This window comes from Oncorhynchus clarkii, chromosome 7 (genome assembly GCF_045791955.1).
Source record: "Oncorhynchus clarkii lewisi isolate Uvic-CL-2024 chromosome 7, UVic_Ocla_1.0, whole genome shotgun sequence".
NCBI classification, from domain to species: domain Eukaryota; kingdom Metazoa; phylum Chordata; class Actinopteri; order Salmoniformes; family Salmonidae; genus Oncorhynchus; species Oncorhynchus clarkii.
The window spans coordinates 75,041,195-75,060,549 of record NC_092153.1 but is presented as its reverse complement, the minus strand read 5'-3'; the positions used below and the strand labels follow the sequence as shown (position 1 = coordinate 75,060,549).

Below are 19,355 nucleotides of genomic sequence, written 5' to 3'. Positions count from 1 at the left end.
CTACCCTGCCACCCCATGTGTGTGTTCAGTGTGTGTGTGTATAAATGTGTATGTATTGGTGTTTGTGTTCAGTGTGTGTGTGTATAAACGTGTATGTATTGGTGTGCACCTGTTTTGCCTCCTCTCCCAGGCTGTCCCACATGGAGGCCACGATCTTGGACACGTCCCCAAAGGTGGCGTTGGGGTTGGAGCTCTTGATGGCCGCCTGGGTGTCCCTGAAGAAGAGGGCGTAGGCCGACACGGGTTTCGACGGCTCGTTGGGGTCCTTTTTCTTCTTCTTCTTCTGCGGTTTGGTCTTGGGCTTCATCATCTCTGAGGAAGGCCGCTTCTCGCCCGTCATCTGGAAGAAGATTTTAAAAAACTATGCATTTGTCTCCTGTCTTTCTGTTTGAAGACTGAACAATAAGACAACTGCTCACTCACAGAGAATTATACTGTATGACACGGGTAAGAAACGCAGTATCAACTGTTCCCTTTCGACAGTGCTCTCCACAATGGTATGCTATCATTATGTACATTCTCCTCTCTACTACCTGAGGAGAGCAACAGAACACAGTGACAAGACACTCCCCACTCCTCTCACTTCACACCTCAGTGCACAGCTCCTTCCGTTGGTAACGTTTCACTGCCTCACGTAGACAAATGAACATGGTCAGTGTGCCAACTCATCCGTGTCAATGCCCACCAGACAGCTCAAACAAGCTTGCATCTCCAACATCAAGAGATGAGTTGCCAGTCCAGTGTAAGCATAAGTATGACTTACCTCTTATCTTACTTACTAAGTTAATAGACAATAATGTTTATGAACTTTTGCTGCGAAAAACAAAAGAAAACTAATTTAGACTCCATTTTCATCGTAATGACTTGTTTGATTAAATCCATTGCAAGTAATTGAGACATCCACAGTGGAAAAAGAAATTGCAAACAACTCGGTTTGATTTAGAATTCTCAGGAAAGAAACATTCAATGTCACAAGATAAACCTGTTCACATCAAACACAGAACATTGTATTTACTTGTAAGAACATGTATTTACAGTATGATACTCTTCTGCTTTGAATTGTACTCTATGAAAATAAACTGAGATTCAGTCTCTCAAACCTAATATAACACTACCATTATCCATTCCAACTTAAACTGGGCGTCTTTCTTCAGCAATACGTTGTTTACATTGTCAAAAATGATTTATCAAAACAACTCAAACGCATTTCTCCCCGGACTAGGTAAAACTGCACATTTCTCACCTAACATTCTCGACGGCAGTCTTCTTTAAAGACTTTCATTACGATAATAGATTCCAACTTTTGTGCAACGGAGCAAAATGTATTCAAAATCACCTCTGTTTCTACTAGCTTTGATGTGGATGTTGAATACATTGGAGGCTAATGGAATTATATACTGATGGTAATCGTTTTTTATTCATACATGGACAGTCATGCACAGTGGGGAGCTTGTATGGTGGAGAAAATATTGTGTTGCAGAAAATGTGCTGGTCTAACGTTGTATCACTCTGTGCTTGAGGCTGATAAATATGCAACAACACTATAGAAACCCCCGGATTCAATTACACGTTCATGTTCTTCTTTTCTAATCCCCCAGGTTAATGGAAACAAATCCAATGAGAGTCCTGATTGGTGAGTCATTTCTGTATGCTCTGTTGTATGGATTTACATAAATTAAATTAATGTCACTTATTGAGTATTTATTCCTGTGTCCTTGTTTCAAATGAAAGAGCTGTGAGGGATTGAGGCACACATATACTCCCTCAAGCTTTCCTGTCCTTTTCAACTTGTTTACCCCACAGCGGAGAAACACATCTATTGATAGGTGTGTAGAGGTCTAGAACACTACAGTACACAATATAGAAGAGTGCTGCTTCAAGACATTTGGTTTGGAACTACAGTACGTTGCCTCAAGTTCTATCTCCCATATCTAATAGAGACGTATTACAGACGTATTACAGACGAAAACATCCAAATGCATCCCTGTTGCCATTGCTGCAATATAAAGAATTGAACAGAGCTTCTGTTAATCGCTATGGAGAGGGCCTAGAGAACAGCAACAATACCAGTTATGTGAACATATATAAAGCAACAAGGGAATTTAAGCAAAATGATCCACAACATAACTGGAAAGGGAGTAAGAAGTTGTTTGTCCATGATCCTATCTTGATGTGACAATTAACAATGTGCAATTAAGGAGGTGACATGGTGATAACAGATTCTCAGCAAATCCCACATTACGGGAACAATTCAAGTGAAATTATTTAGACAGCAAAACAATTATAACAAAAATAAAAAATAAAAAGCTGCATTACTTTCAGTTTGAACTAGGATTTGAAGCCAATATTTAAAAAAACACCAGATGGTCCTTTATTACCTATGAGATTGGAGATACGTAGGCTCTCAGAAATACACTAGCTTGTTGAATAATTGCCATAAAATCACTGTCATTCTGCCATACATACACAAATTCACACAATCCTGTCTGAAAAAAAATCTAGTTATAGATTAACCACTATTTGACAATTTCCTTCAGCCGTGCAACACCCAATACCAACGACAGCAACACCCTGACTTTCCCTAGATTCAGCGAAATCAAAGAAGCATTGACACATCAGTACCTTATGGTGGGAATCGGTTTCCTCTTCCTGTGTAGAGCTCGAGGGAGAGGGTGTGGCTGATTTACTTCCAGGAGGTGAGGGAGAACCATGGGTAAGAGCGCTCCGGCCAACCTGAGAGTTCAGTTGAGACAGTGCACTCATGGGCTGATGGGACAGTATCCTAGGTGACATGTTTATCAGATGGGGGTTGTGACGGCTGAGGTCATAATGTGAGCCGTCGTGGCGAGTCATCTCCTGGATCTGGGTGAGAGAAGAAGACCAGCTTTACTATTTTAACTTCATCAAATGTACAGTATATTCCCAATTATTCCCAATTTGCCTAAAAACTTGGCGCCTGCGTTAAGGAGGGAAAGCGGTAGGTAGGAGATCAGAGAAAGTGAGTGTGTCGTTCCCAGGTTCACTGGTCCCACTGATCTCCTTAGGACTGGTCGGAAGCCAACTTATCTTGATTTTCCCACTCTCCTCAGTCACAATTGAAACACACACCATGAGTTCCTCCACTAAATTGCACTTTTCTGGCCATTTTTATCTTGATTGTGCTTTGAGGCAAGATTTGATGTGTTAAATGTCAAGTCTAGTGCTGAGGTGCAAATGACCTTGAACAACATACAGTATCATTAATCACACCAACAATCACACCAGCAATCACACCAACAATCACACCAACAACCACACCAACAATCACACCAACAACCACACCAACAATCACACCAGCAATCAGCAATCAAAGACTATCTGTTCCAAACCCAACTGAATAAATCACATAATGTTCAAAGTATGTTCAAAGTGAGGTGGGAGGCGTCTTGCCACTGTATGACATCATCAGGATAATTTGGGACCCCAGGTGACAACATGGTCAACGTTTAGTCTGATTTTCCACTACCAGGATGGTTCAGAGCACAACATGGTCAACGTTTACTCTGATTTTCCACTACCAGGATGGTTCAGAGCACAACATGGTCAACGTTTACTCTGATTTTCCACTACCAGGATGGTTCACAGCACAAGCTCTGCTCATAGAACATTAGCCTATAGACTAAAATTACTCTGGTTGGTCATTCAAGTAGAAAAAATACTGCACTTCCAAGTTAATTTTTGGAAGTTGACCCATTTAAAGGAGGATACATGCTTTCAACTGATTAAAGAGAGTCCTCATGAAGTAACACCCTTAGTAGTCTAACAGATCTACAATAAAAATACATTCAAAATCTATCAGGACATCCACGAGCCAAAGCAGGCCGTAATGCAAGCATAACTTGGGAATGTTTGTCAATTTACAGATCAGAAAGTGATCAACTAGCATTTATAAGCCCTGTTAAACATTCATGAGTTAAATAATACATTACACATTAGTGCTGTGCTAAAAAGATCTAATTGCAGGGGCCCTAGCATATGAGATCTTGATCAACACAAGTAGAGCCTCTGAGATGAAGGGTCTACAGCGCTGTAATCATAATTGGCCCCAGCAGGTTGCTGAGAAATAAAATGTACTGGTAATGTAATGTTTAACAGACTCTATGCTTTGAAAACCCCCAAAATATTTACAGGACTTAAGATTTTTTTTGTTTCCCTCAGCAGCAGCTTACAAAAAGCTGCCTGAACAAAGACATTCCTCTTGCATTTCAAATAACCGTATTTTAACCTCACCCCAACACAAAACAGTATTTTCCAAACTCAAATCATAATTCAAAACACCATCACTCCACTTTTCAAACATGGTGAATAGCTTTAGCAAAAAAAGAGAAAGGGAAGAAAAAAAATCCATAAATTGTCCATTTTCGGTGGAGATGCTCTTTAAGGGTCTTCACAAACCAAGAAGCGTTGAAAAAACAATTAATCAAACACGAATGGCCTATTATAACTACTGCAGACCTATTTCCATAGCAACAGCCTCTGGGTGAAATGATCACCCTTTAATCTGAGCACACTATGCTTCATATAAACAAACAAAAGAGACCTGTGGAACAGAAAAGTAATAGAGTGGCAAGGTACAGGGGTCCTCTGTAGTTTCCTATTTGGATCTATCTGTTCTAATAGAACTGTGGCGGGGTTCTTGGAACAAGAGGAATTACCTATCTAATTCTTATTGTTTGAGGAAGAAGAGGCCATAGCAGGCTACTCAATCATTTCCCTTTCAATCAAACATGAATAATTCATGATATTTGTTTGGAATGCAGTAATAGACACATTTTGCCACTATTCATATTCTAACTGGTTCTTCGTAGCATTTGCTTAAATTCTAGTTCCTTTTTCACTAAAGCTGAGTGCCCAAATGTAAAATATGGGGCATAAAAGTCAGATAGTAATATTATACAAAATATGACCTTATAAACCTGATTAGTTGATCAATCACTTGGAAAGCAGGATGTTGTAGTATTTATACATGTCAGGAGCTTCAGACTGTGAATTTATTACAAATCTAAACTCTTAAAATAGTTCATTTCTAAAATATATTCTCTTCTCCTCATATATTGCAAATAAAAGGCATCTCTTTGTGAGAAATGAGTTGAATGAATGCACCAAGGTTAGTACACCTTGCATTTGGTTCTGATAGTGTGTGCAAACACTGTATCGACTGTATTCCCTTGTGCAATCACCAAAACCACGCCAACACAAGAAAATAGCAATTATGGGAGCAAAAGGTACATTGAGAAGTAAACAGCAGAAGCATCGTGTCAATTGAAACTAAGGGGTTTCATCCATGTATAAGGTAAACATATACAACGTACACTGTAGTTTCTTTTGCATGTTGTCAATTCAAAGAAATTGAATTTGGCCCTCTAAAAACTAAGGAGCAGTACAGAACGCGTCTTTTTAATACACTGAACAAAAATATAAACTCAACAATTGTTGGGGATGTTATTGAGTTACAGTTCATATAAGGAAATCAGTCAATTGAAATATATTCATTAGGCCCTAAACTATGGATTTCACATGACTGGAAATACAGATACACATCTGTTGGTCACAGATAACTTTAAAAAAGGCAGGGGTGTGGATCAGAGGGGCGTAGTCAGTATCTGGTGTGACAACCATTTATTGTCCCCAGAACAAGGTACACCTGAGTAATGATCATGCTGTTTAATCAGCTTCTTGATATGTCACACCTGTCAGGTGGATGGATTATCTTGGTAAAGGAGAAATGCTCACTAACAGAAATGTAAACAAATTTGTGTACAACATTTTAGAGAAATATTTTATTGAATATTTCTGGGATGTTTTATTTCAGCTCATGAACCATGGGACCAACACTTTTCATGTCTCTGGGATGTTTTATTTCAGCTCATGAACCATGGGACCAACACTTTATGTTGTTGTTTTATATTTCTGTTCAGTAGAGTATTACCTTTTACATTTCACGGCATTAAGATATGAACACCATAATGAAGACCCTCTATACAGTACATGTAGAAACCCTATTAGTGCAACGCGACATGATCACCAGTCACCCACCAGTCACGTAATTACACAACAGTTGTCTAACCAAATAGTTATCTTTAAGGCACTTTTATTAAATGTTTTGGAGTGTTTTCTGTTTGCCATTTCAGACTCAGAGAGAGAGAGAGAGAGAAAGCAGTCACCCTGAGCTAAATAAAGTAGGTGGGTGATGGCTGTACAAACATTATGACGGAGTCTCACAAAGGTTGCCTGTTGCCATAGGTACTGTATGCTAATTCGTAAACGGTATCATCGCTGTACGTGGGGGGGTGGTGTCTGGGTAACAGGCTTCATTTGGCCATTACTGTCTGACTCGCATCCCCCCCAGGACAGACAGACAACATGTTCTCTTCATTCTAATAGGGCAATGATGATGCAACGGGCGATGATGTAATAAATTAGCCATCTCCATTGTGAAAGGAGAATTTCGCTTTATTCTTTTACACTTCTGGATGTAAAAGTCACACAAACACATGTATGTATGCATACACACACACAAAGCCTTCAGACAGTTTGATATTGCATTTCCAACGTCCAGAATGAACAGCCAGCTGACCCTAACTGTGATGCAAAGGCAAGCAGGACAAAACTTTGGGGCAAATCTGTTTCCCTCTCTCCGCTGTTGTTATGGTTGCCATGTTTTGTATTCACATCCTGTGCATCATAGTGAAATGAGAGTCAAATAACAAAAGCTTTCCAATTATGACGGGACATCAGAAAGCTTATGATCCTCTAGCTTTACCTTTGAAATGGTTTCGTCGCAGCTCAGATTGCCTGCACCATATGATTTAGCTAAGGAGATCTGACCAGCAACTGTAATACCACATTGAAGGAAATTACAGAGCTAGAGCTTCACAGAGAGAGGCAGTATGGAATGGATACTTCTTACTTTTTGTCCTAAGAATGAATTCACATGATTCAAATCATCTCCATATGTGTAATTGTATTTAGGACCCAATAACTAGAGGGCTAAAGAGACAATATGAACATATAACACATGCAATCCAATTCATATTTTACATAAAACGGTGGGCCCAGGAATCAAACCCATTAACCTGGGGTTACAACCACCATTCTAAACCAGCTGAGCTACAAAGGACCACTTTTAGGAGCCAATACTAATATTGTGCTGCTGCTCCAGTTTCAACTGTTCTGCCTGCAGCTATGGAACCCTGACCTGTTCACTGGATGTGCTACCTGTCCCAGACCTGCTGTTTTCAACTCTCTAGAGACAGCAGGAGCGATAGAGATACTCTGAATGATCGGCTATGAAAAGCCAACTGACATTTACTCCTGAGGTGCTGACCTGTTGCACCCTCCTACAACCACTGTGATTATTATTATTTGACCCTGCTGGTCATCTATGAACATTTGAACATCTTGGCCATGTTCTGTTATAATCTCCACCCGGCACAGCCAGAAGAGGACTGGCCACCCCTCATAGCCTGGTTACTCTCTGGGTTTCTTCCGAGGTTGCGGCCTTTCTAGGGAGTTTTTCCTAGCCACTGTGCTTCTATATCTGCATTGCTTGCTGTTTGGGGTTTTAAGCTGGGTTTCTGGACAGCACTTTGTGACATCAGCTGATGTAAGAAGGGCTTTATAAATACATTTGACTGATTGATTAAATACTATACAATAACATTGACTGGACCACCACTATGCATGGACTATTTGCTCATTGTAGTATTGTATTGGAATGGTAGGATTGCAGTAAGCGTGGCCATACATAGCATTGTCAGTATGTGTGGCCATACATAGCATTGTCAGTATGTGTGGCCATACATAGCATTGTCAGTATGTGTGGCCATACATAGCATTGTCAGTATGTGTGGCCATACATAGCATTGTCAGTATGTGTGGCCATACATAGCATTGTCAGTATGCGTGGCCATACATAGCATTGTCAGTATGCGTGGCCATACATAGCATTGTCAGTATGCGTGGCCATACATAGCATTGTCAGTATGTGTGGCCATACATAGCATTGTCAGTATGTGTGGCCATACATAGCATTGTCAGTATGCGTGGCCATACATAGCATTGTCAGTATGTGTGGCCATACATAGCATTGTCAGTATGTGTGGCCATACATAGCATTGTCAGTATGTGTGGCCATACATAGCATTGTCAGTATGCGTGGCCATACATAGCATTGTCAGTATGTGTGGCCATACATAGCATTGTCAGTATGTGTGGCCATACATAGCATTGTCAGTATGTGTGGCCATACATAGCATTGTCAGTATGTGTGGCCATACATAGCATTGTCAGTATGTGTGGCCATACATAGCATTGTCAGTATGTGTGGCCATACATAGCATTGTCAGTATGTGTGGCCATACATAGCATTGTCAGTATGTGTGGCCATACATAGCATTGTCAGTATGTGTGGCCATACATAGCATTGTCAGTATGTGTGGCCATACATAGCATTGTCAGTATGTGTGGCCATACATAGCATTGTCAGTATGCGTGGCCATACATAGCATTGTCAGTATGCGTGGCCATACATAGCATTGTCAGTATGCATGGCCATACATAGCATTGTCAGTATGTGTGGCCATACATAGCATTGTCAGTATGCATGGCCATACATAGCATTGTCGGTATGCGTGGCCATACATAGCATTGTCAGTATGTGTGGCCATACATAGCATTGTCAGTATGCATGGCCATACATAGCATTGTCGGTATGCGTGGCCATACATAGCATTGTCAGTATGCATGGCCATACATAGCATTGTCGGTATGCGTGGCCATACATAGCATTGTCAGTATGCGTGGCCATACATAGCATTGTCAGTATGCGTGGCCATACATAGCATTGTCAGTATGCGTGGCCATACATAGCATTGTCAGTATGTGTGGCCATACATAGCATTGTCAGTATGTGTGGCCATACATAGCATTGTCAGTATGTGTGGCCATACATAGCATTGTCAGTATGTGTGGCCATACATAGCATTGTCAGTATACGTGGCCATACATAGCATTGTCAGTATACGTGGCCATACATAGCATTGTCAGTATGCGTGGCCATACATAGCATTGTCAGTATGCGTGGCCATACATAGCATTGTCAGTATGTGTGGCCATACATAGCATTGTCAGTATGTGTGGCCATACATAGCATTGTCAGTATGTGTGGCCATACATAGCATTGTCAGTATGTGTGGCCATACATAGCATTGTCAGTATGTGTGGCCATACATAGCATTGTCGGTATGCGTGGCCATACATAGCATTGTCAGTATGCGTGGCCATACATAGCATTGTCAGTATGCGTGGCCATACATAGCATTGTCAGTATGCGTGGCCATACATAGCATTGTCAGTATGCGTGGCCATACATAGCATTGTCAGTATGTGTGGCCATACATAGCATTGTCAGTATGTGTGGCCATACATAGCATTGTCAGTATGCGTGGCCATACATAGCATTGTCAGTATGCGTGGCCATACATAGCATTGTCAGTATGCGTGGCCATACATAGCATTGTCAGTATGCGTGGCCATACATAGCATTGTCAGTATGTGTGGCCATACATAGCATTGTCAGTATGCGTGGCCATACATAGCATTGTCAGTATGCGTGGCCATACATAGCATTGTCAGTATGCGTGGCCATACATAGCATTGTCAGTATGTGTGGCCATACATAGCATTGTCAGTATGTGTGGCCATACATAGCATTGTCAGTATGTGTGGCCATACATAGCATTGTCAGTATGTGTGGCCAAACATAGCATTGTCAGTATGCGTGGCCATACATAGCATTGTCAGTATGTGTGGCCATACATAGCATTGTCAGTATGTGTGGCCATACATAGCATTGTCAGTATGTGTGGCCATACATAGCATTGTCAGTATGTGTGGCCATACATAGCATTGTCAGTATGCGTGGCCATACATAGCATTGTCAGTATGTGTGGCCATACATAGCATTGTCAGTATGTGTGGCCATACATAGCATTGTCAGTATGTGTGGCCATACATAGCATTGTCAGTATGTGTGGCCATACATAGCATTGTCAGTATGTGTGGCCATACATAGCATTGTCAGTATGTGTGGCCATACATAGCATTGTCAGTATGTGTGGCCATACATAGCATTGTCAGTATGTGTGGCCATACATAGCATTGTCAGTATGTGTGGCCATACATAGCATTGTCAGTATGTGTGGCCATACATAGCATTGTCAGTATGTGTGGCCATACATAGCATTGTCAGTATGTGTGGCCATACATAGCATTGTCAGTATGCGTGGCCATACATAGCATTGTCAGTATGCGTGGCCATACATAGCATTGTCAGTATGCATGGCCATACATAGCATTGTCAGTATGTGTGGCCATACATAGCATTGTCAGTATGCGTGGCCATACATAGCATTGTCGGTATGCGTGGCCATACATAGCATTGTCAGTATGTGTGGCCATACATAGCATTGTCAGTATGCATGGCCATACATAGCATTGTCGGTATGCGTGGCCATACATAGCATTGTCAGTATGCATGGCCATACATAGCATTGTCGGTATGCGTGGCCATACATAGCATTGTCAGTATGCGTGGCCATACATAGCATTGTCAGTATGCGTGGCCATACATAGCATTGTCAGTATGCGTGGCCATACATAGCATTGTCAGTATGTGTGGCCATACATAGCATTGTCAGTATGTGTGGCCATACATAGCATTGTCAGTATGTGTGGCCATACATAGCATTGTCAGTATGTGTGGCCATACATAGCATTGTCAGTATACGTGGCCATACATAGCATTGTCAGTATACGTGGCCATACATAGCATTGTCAGTATGCGTGGCCATACATAGCATTGTCAGTATGCGTGGCCATACATAGCATTGTCAGTATGTGTGGCCATACATAGCATTGTCAGTATGTGTGGCCATACATAGCATTGTCAGTATGTGTGGCCATACATAGCATTGTCAGTATGTGTGGCCATACATAGCATTGTCAGTATGTGTGGCCATACATAGCATTGTCGGTATGCGTGGCCATACATAGCATTGTCAGTATGCGTGGCCATACATAGCATTGTCAGTATGCGTGGCCATACATAGCATTGTCAGTATGCGTGGCCATACATAGCATTGTCAGTATGTGTGGCCATACATAGCATTGTCAGTATGTGTGGCCATACATAGCATTGTCAGTATGCGTGGCCATACATAGCATTGTCAGTATGCGTGGCCATACATAGCATTGTCAGTATGCGTGGCCATACATAGCATTGTCAGTATGCGTGGCCATACATAGCATTGTCAGTATGTGTGGCCATACATAGCATTGTCAGTATGTGTGGCCATACATAGCATTGTCATGTCAAACAGAGAAACAGCATGAGCGGAGGATGGTCTCAATGTATTCCTTTGGCTGAAGAAAGCATTTTCACACAATGTACAAACGCAGTGTGATTGAATAGCGCCCCTACTTTACTGCCCAGACTAACTAAGCCTTCAATCCCCCTGTTCACACCCTCCCTGATTGGAGCAAACCTGTTTGAGAGTGATGTCTCACTGACTGAGATTCACAATTGTTATTGTAAAATCACTGAGCGTTTAATTGAAACAAATTACTATAATAATAGAACATTATCTCTGCAGGCGCCCAGCCGTGACAGCTTTAATTAGGGCTGCGTTCGAGACTGATACTTCAACAGCAACAGCAAACACACCTTAGGTAGTAGGGGAGCCAGTCATCCAGCTATTGGGCCCTCATATCGCCAAATGCCCGGCCCCCATAATGCCTACCACCCGGTCCTGATACAGCCTACCACCCGACCTTCATACTGCCTACCACCCAGCCTTCATACTGCCTACCACCCGACCTTCATACTGCCTTCCACCCAGCCTTCATACTGCCTACCACCCGACCTTCATACTGCCTTCCACCCGGCCTTCATACTGCCTACCGCCCAGCCTTCATACTGCCTACTACCCAGCCTTCATACTGCCTACCACCCGACCCTGATACTGCCTACTACCCGGCCCTGATACTGCCTACCACCCAGCCTTCATACTGCCTACCACCCAGTCTTCATACTGCCTACCACCCGGCCCTCAAAACGCCTACCACCCAGCCTTCATAATGCCTACCACCCAGCCTTCATACTGCCTACCACCTGGCCCTCATAACGCCTACCACCCAGCCTTCATACTGCCTACCACCCAGCCTTCATACTGCCTACCACCCGGCCCTCATAACGCCTACCACCGGGCCCTCATAACGCCTACCACCCAGCCTTCATACTGCCTACCACCCGGCCCTCATAACGCCTACCACCCAGCCTTCATACTGCCTACGACCCGGCCCTCATAATGCCTACCACCCAGCCTTCATAATGCCTACCACCCAGCCTTCATACTGCCTACCACCCAGCCTTCATACTGCCTACCACCCGGCCCTCATAACGCCTACCACCCAGCCTTCATACTGCCTACCACCTGGCCCTCATAACGCCTACCACCCAGCCTTCATACTGCCTACCACCCGGCCCCCATAACGCCTACCACCCAGCCCTCAAAGAAAACTCCTCATTCACTCTCGGGGGCAAAGCGCAAACAGCACTCTTCCTCAAAGCTCTTTTCTTCCCTCCATCCCTCCCTACTCCCCCTCCTCCTTTCCTTCCATTCATTTCTGAACCTCATCAAGCTTCCATATACCCGGGAGGGTCATTTAAAAAAGGCCAGGAGCACTAATAAGAAAGTGGATTTAGAAATCATACGCTGCTTAAAGACTCAAAGCAAAAAAAGGCCTGCTGCTGGTTCTTTAGGTTTCTGAGCGTCATCAGAGGGATGCAAAGTAATAAAGTATGATAGGCAGACGATGCCTTGGATGCTCACGAAGGGAAAAGACAGGCAAGGCTTGTGATAATGGAAGTAATTCAAGTATTCCATGTGTTGGAACATTGGATCCATGGGCTATTTGGAATTTGAAGCGGACAATTCCCGAGGTAGGTTATCATTCTAGACGGACAGGAGCATTCTGTGTGAAAGGTAGGTTATCATTCTAGACGGACATGACCATTCTGTGTGAAAGGTAGGTTATCATTCTAGAAGGACGTGAGCAGTGCTAGCCTCTCTACACTGGCTTCCTGCCAAAGCAAGGGCTGATTTCAAGGTTTTACTGCTAACCTACAAAGCATTACATGGGCTTGCTCCTACCTATCTCTCTGATTTGGTCCTGCCGTACATACCTACACGTACGCTACGGTCACAAGACGCAGGCCTCCTAATTGTCCCTAGAATTTCTAAGCAAACAGCTGGAGGCAGGGCTTTCTCCTATAGAGCTCCATTTTTATGGAACGGTCTGCCTACCCATGTCAGAGACGCAAACTCGGTCCTAACCTTTAAGTCTCTACTGAAGACTCATCTCTTCAGTGGGTCATATGATTGAGTGTAGTCTGGCCCAGGAGTGGGAGGGTGAACGGAAAGGCTCTGGAGCAACGAACCGCCCTTGCTGTCTCTGCCTGGCCGGTTCCCCTCTTTCCACTGGGATTCTCTGCCTCTAACCCTACTACAGGGGCTGAGTCACTGGCTTACTGGGGCTCTCTCATGCCGTCCCTGGAGGGGGTGCGTCACTTGAGTGGGTTGATTCACTGATGTGGTCATCCTGTCTGGGTTGCCCCCCCCCCCCCCCCCTTGGGTTGTGCCGTGGCGGAGGTCTTTGTGGGCTATACTCAGCCTCGTCTCAGGATGGTAAGTTGGTGGTTGAAGATATCCCTCTAGTGGTGTGGGGGCTGTGCTTTGGCAAAGTGGGTGGGGTTATATCCTTCCTGTTTGGCCCTGTCCGGGGGTGTCCTCGGATGGGGCCACAGTGTCTCCTGACCCCTCCTGTCTCAGCCTCCAGTATTTATGCTGCAGTAGTTTATGTGTCGGGGGGCTAGGGTCAGTTTGTTATATCTGGAGTACTTCTCCTGTCCTATTCGGTGTCCTGTGTGAATCTAAGTGTGCGTTCTCTAATTCTCTCCTTCTCTCTTTCTCTCTCTCGGAGGACCTGAGCCCTAGGACCATGCCCCAGGACTACCTGGCATGATGACTCCTTGCTGTCCCCAGTCCACCTGGCCGTGCTGCTGCTCCAGTTTCAACTGTTCTGCCTTATTATTATTCGACCATGCTGGTCATTTATGAACATTTGAACATCTTGGCCATGTTCTGTTATAATCTCCACCCGGCACAGCCAGAAGAGGACTGGCCATCCCACATATGCTCTCTCTAATTCTCTCTTTCTTTCTCTCTCTCGGAGGACCTGAGCCCTAGGACCATGCCCCAGGAATACCTGACATGATGACTCCTTGCTGTCCCCAGTCCACCTGACTGTGCTGCTGCTCCAGTTTCAACTGTTCTGCCTTATTATTATTCGACCATGCTGGTCATTTATGAACATTTGAACATCTTGGCCATGTTCTGTTATAATCTCCACCCGGCACAGCCAGAAGAGGACTGGCCACCCCACATAGCCTGGTTCCTCTCTAGGTTTCTTCCTAGGTTTTGGCCTTTCTAGGGAGTTTTTCCTAGCCACCGTGCTCCTACACCTGCATTGCTTGCTGTTTGGGGTTTTAGGCTGGGTTTCTGTACAGCACTTTGAGATATCAGCTGATGTACGAAGGGCTATATAAATACATTTGATTTGATTTGATTTGATTCTGTGTGAAAGGTAGGTTATCATTCTAGACGGACATGAGCATTCTGTGTGAAAGGTAGGTTATCATTCTAGACGGACATGAGCATTCTGTGTGAAAGGTAGGTTATCATTCTAGACGGACATGAGCATTCTGTGTGAAAGGTAGGTTATCCTTCTAGACGGACATGAGCATTCTGTGTGAAAGGCACTGTAATACGGCAGCTCTTTGTGAATGAATTCAGTCATTCCCAATTAGCTGTAAATACTACATCGAATTCATAACATTTACATGCCAAAGGTCAACTGTGTTTACTAAGCAACAACCAAGCGAACAACTTCAGATCCCTCCAACTGGATGCTAATCAAAGATGAACATACTGTACTTTGTTCACTCCCTTTGGCTGAGAAATGGCGAAAGCTCTTCAAATGAGCGGTATCAGAAAATAATTCAACGAAGCTGATCATGTCTCACGATGACATTGGAACGAAAGCATGTGGAATTAATTTCCAATGTGTCCACACATTCCAAGTGTCTCTTTTATCTTTCTGTCATCCCTGAGTGTCAAGGTTCTGGGGAGAGATTTTTAAAAAACCATGTGGATGTTTTTCAGTCAGGACCTGTACAGTGTACACAAACCTGGCACTCCATATAGAAGCATGGAATTAGCCTTGAGTTGAGAGCAGCTGAGTTTGTCTCACCAGCGCTGATTTAAACACACCTGAGCCGCCCTGAGTAGGACTGTAAGCCACTAAGTCTCTCTTTGAAGATATGCTGAGACAGAGTCACTAATAAGGCAATGATAGGTGCAAGCACATTTTCCAAGCTTGGCTGCACTACAACAGCAATGTGCCGTTGAATAGAATAGGAACACATTGGAGTGCTTCAGGTACCATAAAAAATAGGGTTGATATTCTACCACATATGACTGAATAGTGACTACTAACCACCAACTACCTTGAAAATGGTGAGCTGCAGATGTGAAATGTCGGAGTGTCCCCTTCGGCATCTTCCACCGTTGTTTTCCTCATTATTGGTAATGTCAGCGGGCCCCTTTTCTCTCTCTCTTTCAAAGCACCTCATCACATGACTGTCTTCCACCTTTACAAAGGGAGATCATCTGAGCAAATGTCTCGTCTGACATGCCAGGAGCTGCAGGGACACATGCTACCGCCTATAAGACTGAGCCTGTGTTCCAAATGGCACCTGTTTTCGCTCCGCGGCGCACCGTGCACTAGTGCCACGGGGCTCTGGTCTACAGTAGTACATGTAGGGAATAGGGTGTGATTTGGGACGCAGACTCGGAGCAGCTCTGCTTCTTCTAACGAGAGCCTCAACTAACAGTCAAATACATCCCCCACCCCCTTTTCACACACACACACACACACACACACACACACACACACACACACACACACACACACACACACACACACACACACACACACACACACACACACACACACACACACACACACACACACAGGGGGGAGGGAGTCACAGCAACAATTAAGTTAACCAGGAGGTGATTTGTGAGAGTGTTAACTCCTTCACTTGTTGTTCACAGGCACCTTCTTCACCTACTGCAACTGTGGACCTCCAAAGAGCCAGCTGCAGAAATGCCATACCGATGAGTAGCTGACATACTGTATGTCTGAATAGGCTCATCTGACAGGGCAATGTCAATGGTATAGCTGAGATAGTGTCACCATTTTGGATCTGCCCACTATTACAGTTGCACATCCTATTAGCCAAAGTAGTACTACAAACTGGAGGGGACATTAGTCACTGGAGGAGACATTAGGAAGTGGGCGAAGCTGCGATCATGTGGGATCTTCTCCAATAGCCAACAGGGGTGAATATTCCTCCAAATAAAACAGAATGAGCTGATAGATGGTGAAGATATGGCACCGAGCAATATGGACACGATTTCATGGGATGATAAGCTGCAGCAGGGGCCTGTGGCTGAATGTAATGTGAAATATGAAATCCTTTATCTGTGGAACTGCATCACAGGACTGGGTCCATCTTCTGCTGCAGCTGAGTCTTCCTAGCTAGCACACAACGTTCTGAGAACCATATGTTTGTTAGAACTTGGTGAGAGTGTGGTTGTCCTACGGTCATTTTGCATACAACCTTCCCACAACGTTCTGGGAATGGTGCAGGATAGTTGCTTGGCTTTGAAACATTCTCAGCTCATTTAAGGAACTTGACAAAATCATGTTATTTTCTTGCTTTTTCATTATTTTAATCAGAACGTTTCCTAAAAGTTCAAACATGGTTACATTTCATTTACATTTTGGTAATGTTCTAGGAACGTTCTCTAACTGGTTTGACATTGGGAAGGTTCTCAAATAGTTCAGAGAGAACATTAAGAGGGGGGGGGGGATTTTAGAACATCAGCATAACGTTTACTTCAGGTTCCCTCGTGGTTCTTTTTAAAGACATGTTCTAAAATTGTTCAGAGAACGTCAAGAAAACTTTCCATAAAAACCACAAGAAAACATAAGTTACGTTCAGAGAATGTTATAAGAACATTACATAAAAACATATACATTCTGTTCTCAGCATCAACAAATCTCTCTCTATCCTCTATCTTGTTAAGTGTGTTCTGCTGTGTTGGCAGCACCCACTAATTGGCCACACCTAAACTTAATGAACACTTGTTTCCTTTGAAATGTGCAAGCATTTTGCTGCACCAGCAATAACATCTGCTAAACACGTGTATGTGACCAATATGATTTCATTTGATCTGATTTGAAATGTGGGCTGTTTGAAAATACAAAAATGAACAGCTTTGTATGTGGGGGGCTCCCGAGTGGCGCAGCGTCTTAGTGCTAGAGGCGTCACTACAGACACCCTGGTTCAAATCCAGGCTGTATCACAACCGGCCATGATTGGGGGTAGCATATGGTGGTGCACAATTGGCCCAGCGTCAACAAGGTTTGGCCGGTGTAAGCCATCATTGTAAATAAGAATTTGTTATTAACTGACTTGCCTAGTAAAAAAGAATGGCATGGCTTGTTAGCTCCATTCTGGTGGCACAGTGGACTAATTCCATGGAAAGAGAACAGAAGATTATAGAATCAAATCTCATAATTGTGTTTGTATGATTAATCTCTAAGGAAATGAATTTAATTTGTCCTATCTGCGCTTTGAGTTCCAAAAATGTTAACCCAAAATAAGTCAGAGGTTTTATTTAAACATTCAGTGAAAGTTTCAAAAACCTCCAGATAACTTATAATTTACGTTCTCAGAACGTTAATAAAACCTTCCAGGAAACTTTCAGGGAACCATTAGTAAAACGTTCTCAGAACCTCCATGCAAAATCTACATTTCCAGAATAGGCTAAATGTTCACTTCTGTTCTTAGAACGTTTAAAAAACGTTCAGTTTTACCCGTCAGGAAACTTAAGGCTTCATTCCCAGAACCAATGGAAAACCAAAAACTGACATTGCCACAACTTCCAAGGAACCAAATGTGCTAGCTGGGTTGTTTGGTGTCATCATTGTCTTGCATCCCAAAATGGCACCCTATTCCCTATTTAGTGCACTACATTTGACCAGGGCCCATAGGATTTACTGTACAGGGAATGGGGTACAATTTATCACACATTGTTGTTGTTTTTTGCCCAATGAGGCTTCAATGCCTCCCAAATGGTCAACTCGGGTGATTGGCATAAACATGATGATATGTCAACAATCTATCTAGCTGCACTTAGGAATTGAAAGCTTTCTATGAGTTCTCATAATTTGTTTGGAGATGTGTTTTTACTTCCACTCTGTTGCATTGACCTTTCCTGACCATACTGATATGATACAGTGAAATGAGTGGGCTGTAGGTAGGCACTCAGACCACAGACAGAGTGGCATACGATGAAACAACCAATGGAAATGTAATTGAAATGAAACAATGAACACAATAGATTAATTGAAATCAACCTATTGAAAAAAATTATATGTATGAACACTCTATGTGTCTGTAATGCAATGGATCTGGCTCGTGTTATAACATGCTTATACATGAAATCCTACACTATTTTCGAGGGTGTGCATGATTGAGTCTATTGACGTACCCGTGACTAAGTCTAAGTAACATTATACAAAAATCCCCATGAAAATCCATCAGTTTAAACTAGATGCATCCGCATCTGTGGTGGAAGGTGGCTGAGCTACAGCGGTGTTTGTCAGATCATGAGACATCTGCATCTGTGGTGGAAGGTGGCTGAGTTACAGCGGTGTTTGTCAGACCATGAGACATCCCATCTGTGGTGGAAGGTGGCTGAGCTACAGCGGTGTTTGTCAGACCATGAGACATCCCATCTGTGGTGGAAGGTGGCTGAGCTACAGCGGTGTTTGTCAGACCATGAGACATCCCATCTGTGGTGGAAGGTGGCTGAGCTACAGCGGTGTTTGTCAGATCATGAGACATCTGCATGTGTGGTGGAAGGTGGCTGAGTTACAGCGGTGTTTGTCAGACCATGAGACATCCCATCTGTGGTGGAAGGTGGCTGAGCTACAGCGGTGTTTGTCAGACCATGAGACATCCCATCTGTGGTGGAAGGTGGCTGAGCTACAGCGGTGTTTGTCAGATCATGAGACATCCCATCTGTGGTGGAAGGTGGCTGAGCTACAGCGGTGTTTGT

At 43.5% G+C, this 19,355-nt stretch overlaps 1 protein-coding gene across 4 annotated transcripts in view; it reads right to left on the bottom strand.

Annotated features, from left to right (window-relative positions):
• The window catches only part of LOC139413844 (TOX high mobility group box family member 2-like), a 186,172-nt gene that overhangs the window by 28,106 nt on the left and 138,711 nt on the right, over window positions 1-19,355 (bottom strand). For 2 of the 4 annotated variants that reach the window (XM_071161638.1, XM_071161639.1), the window contains 2 exons: window positions 2,623-2,862; window positions 110-340 (listed from right to left, as the gene is read on the bottom strand). In XM_071161638.1, coding sequence (XP_071017739.1) covers window positions 110-340; window positions 2,623-2,862 — 471 coding nt within the window. The remainder of the gene's footprint in view (window positions 1-109; window positions 341-2,622; window positions 2,863-19,355) is intronic. The other 2 variants (XM_071161640.1, XM_071161641.1) reach the window with 1 other exon arrangement.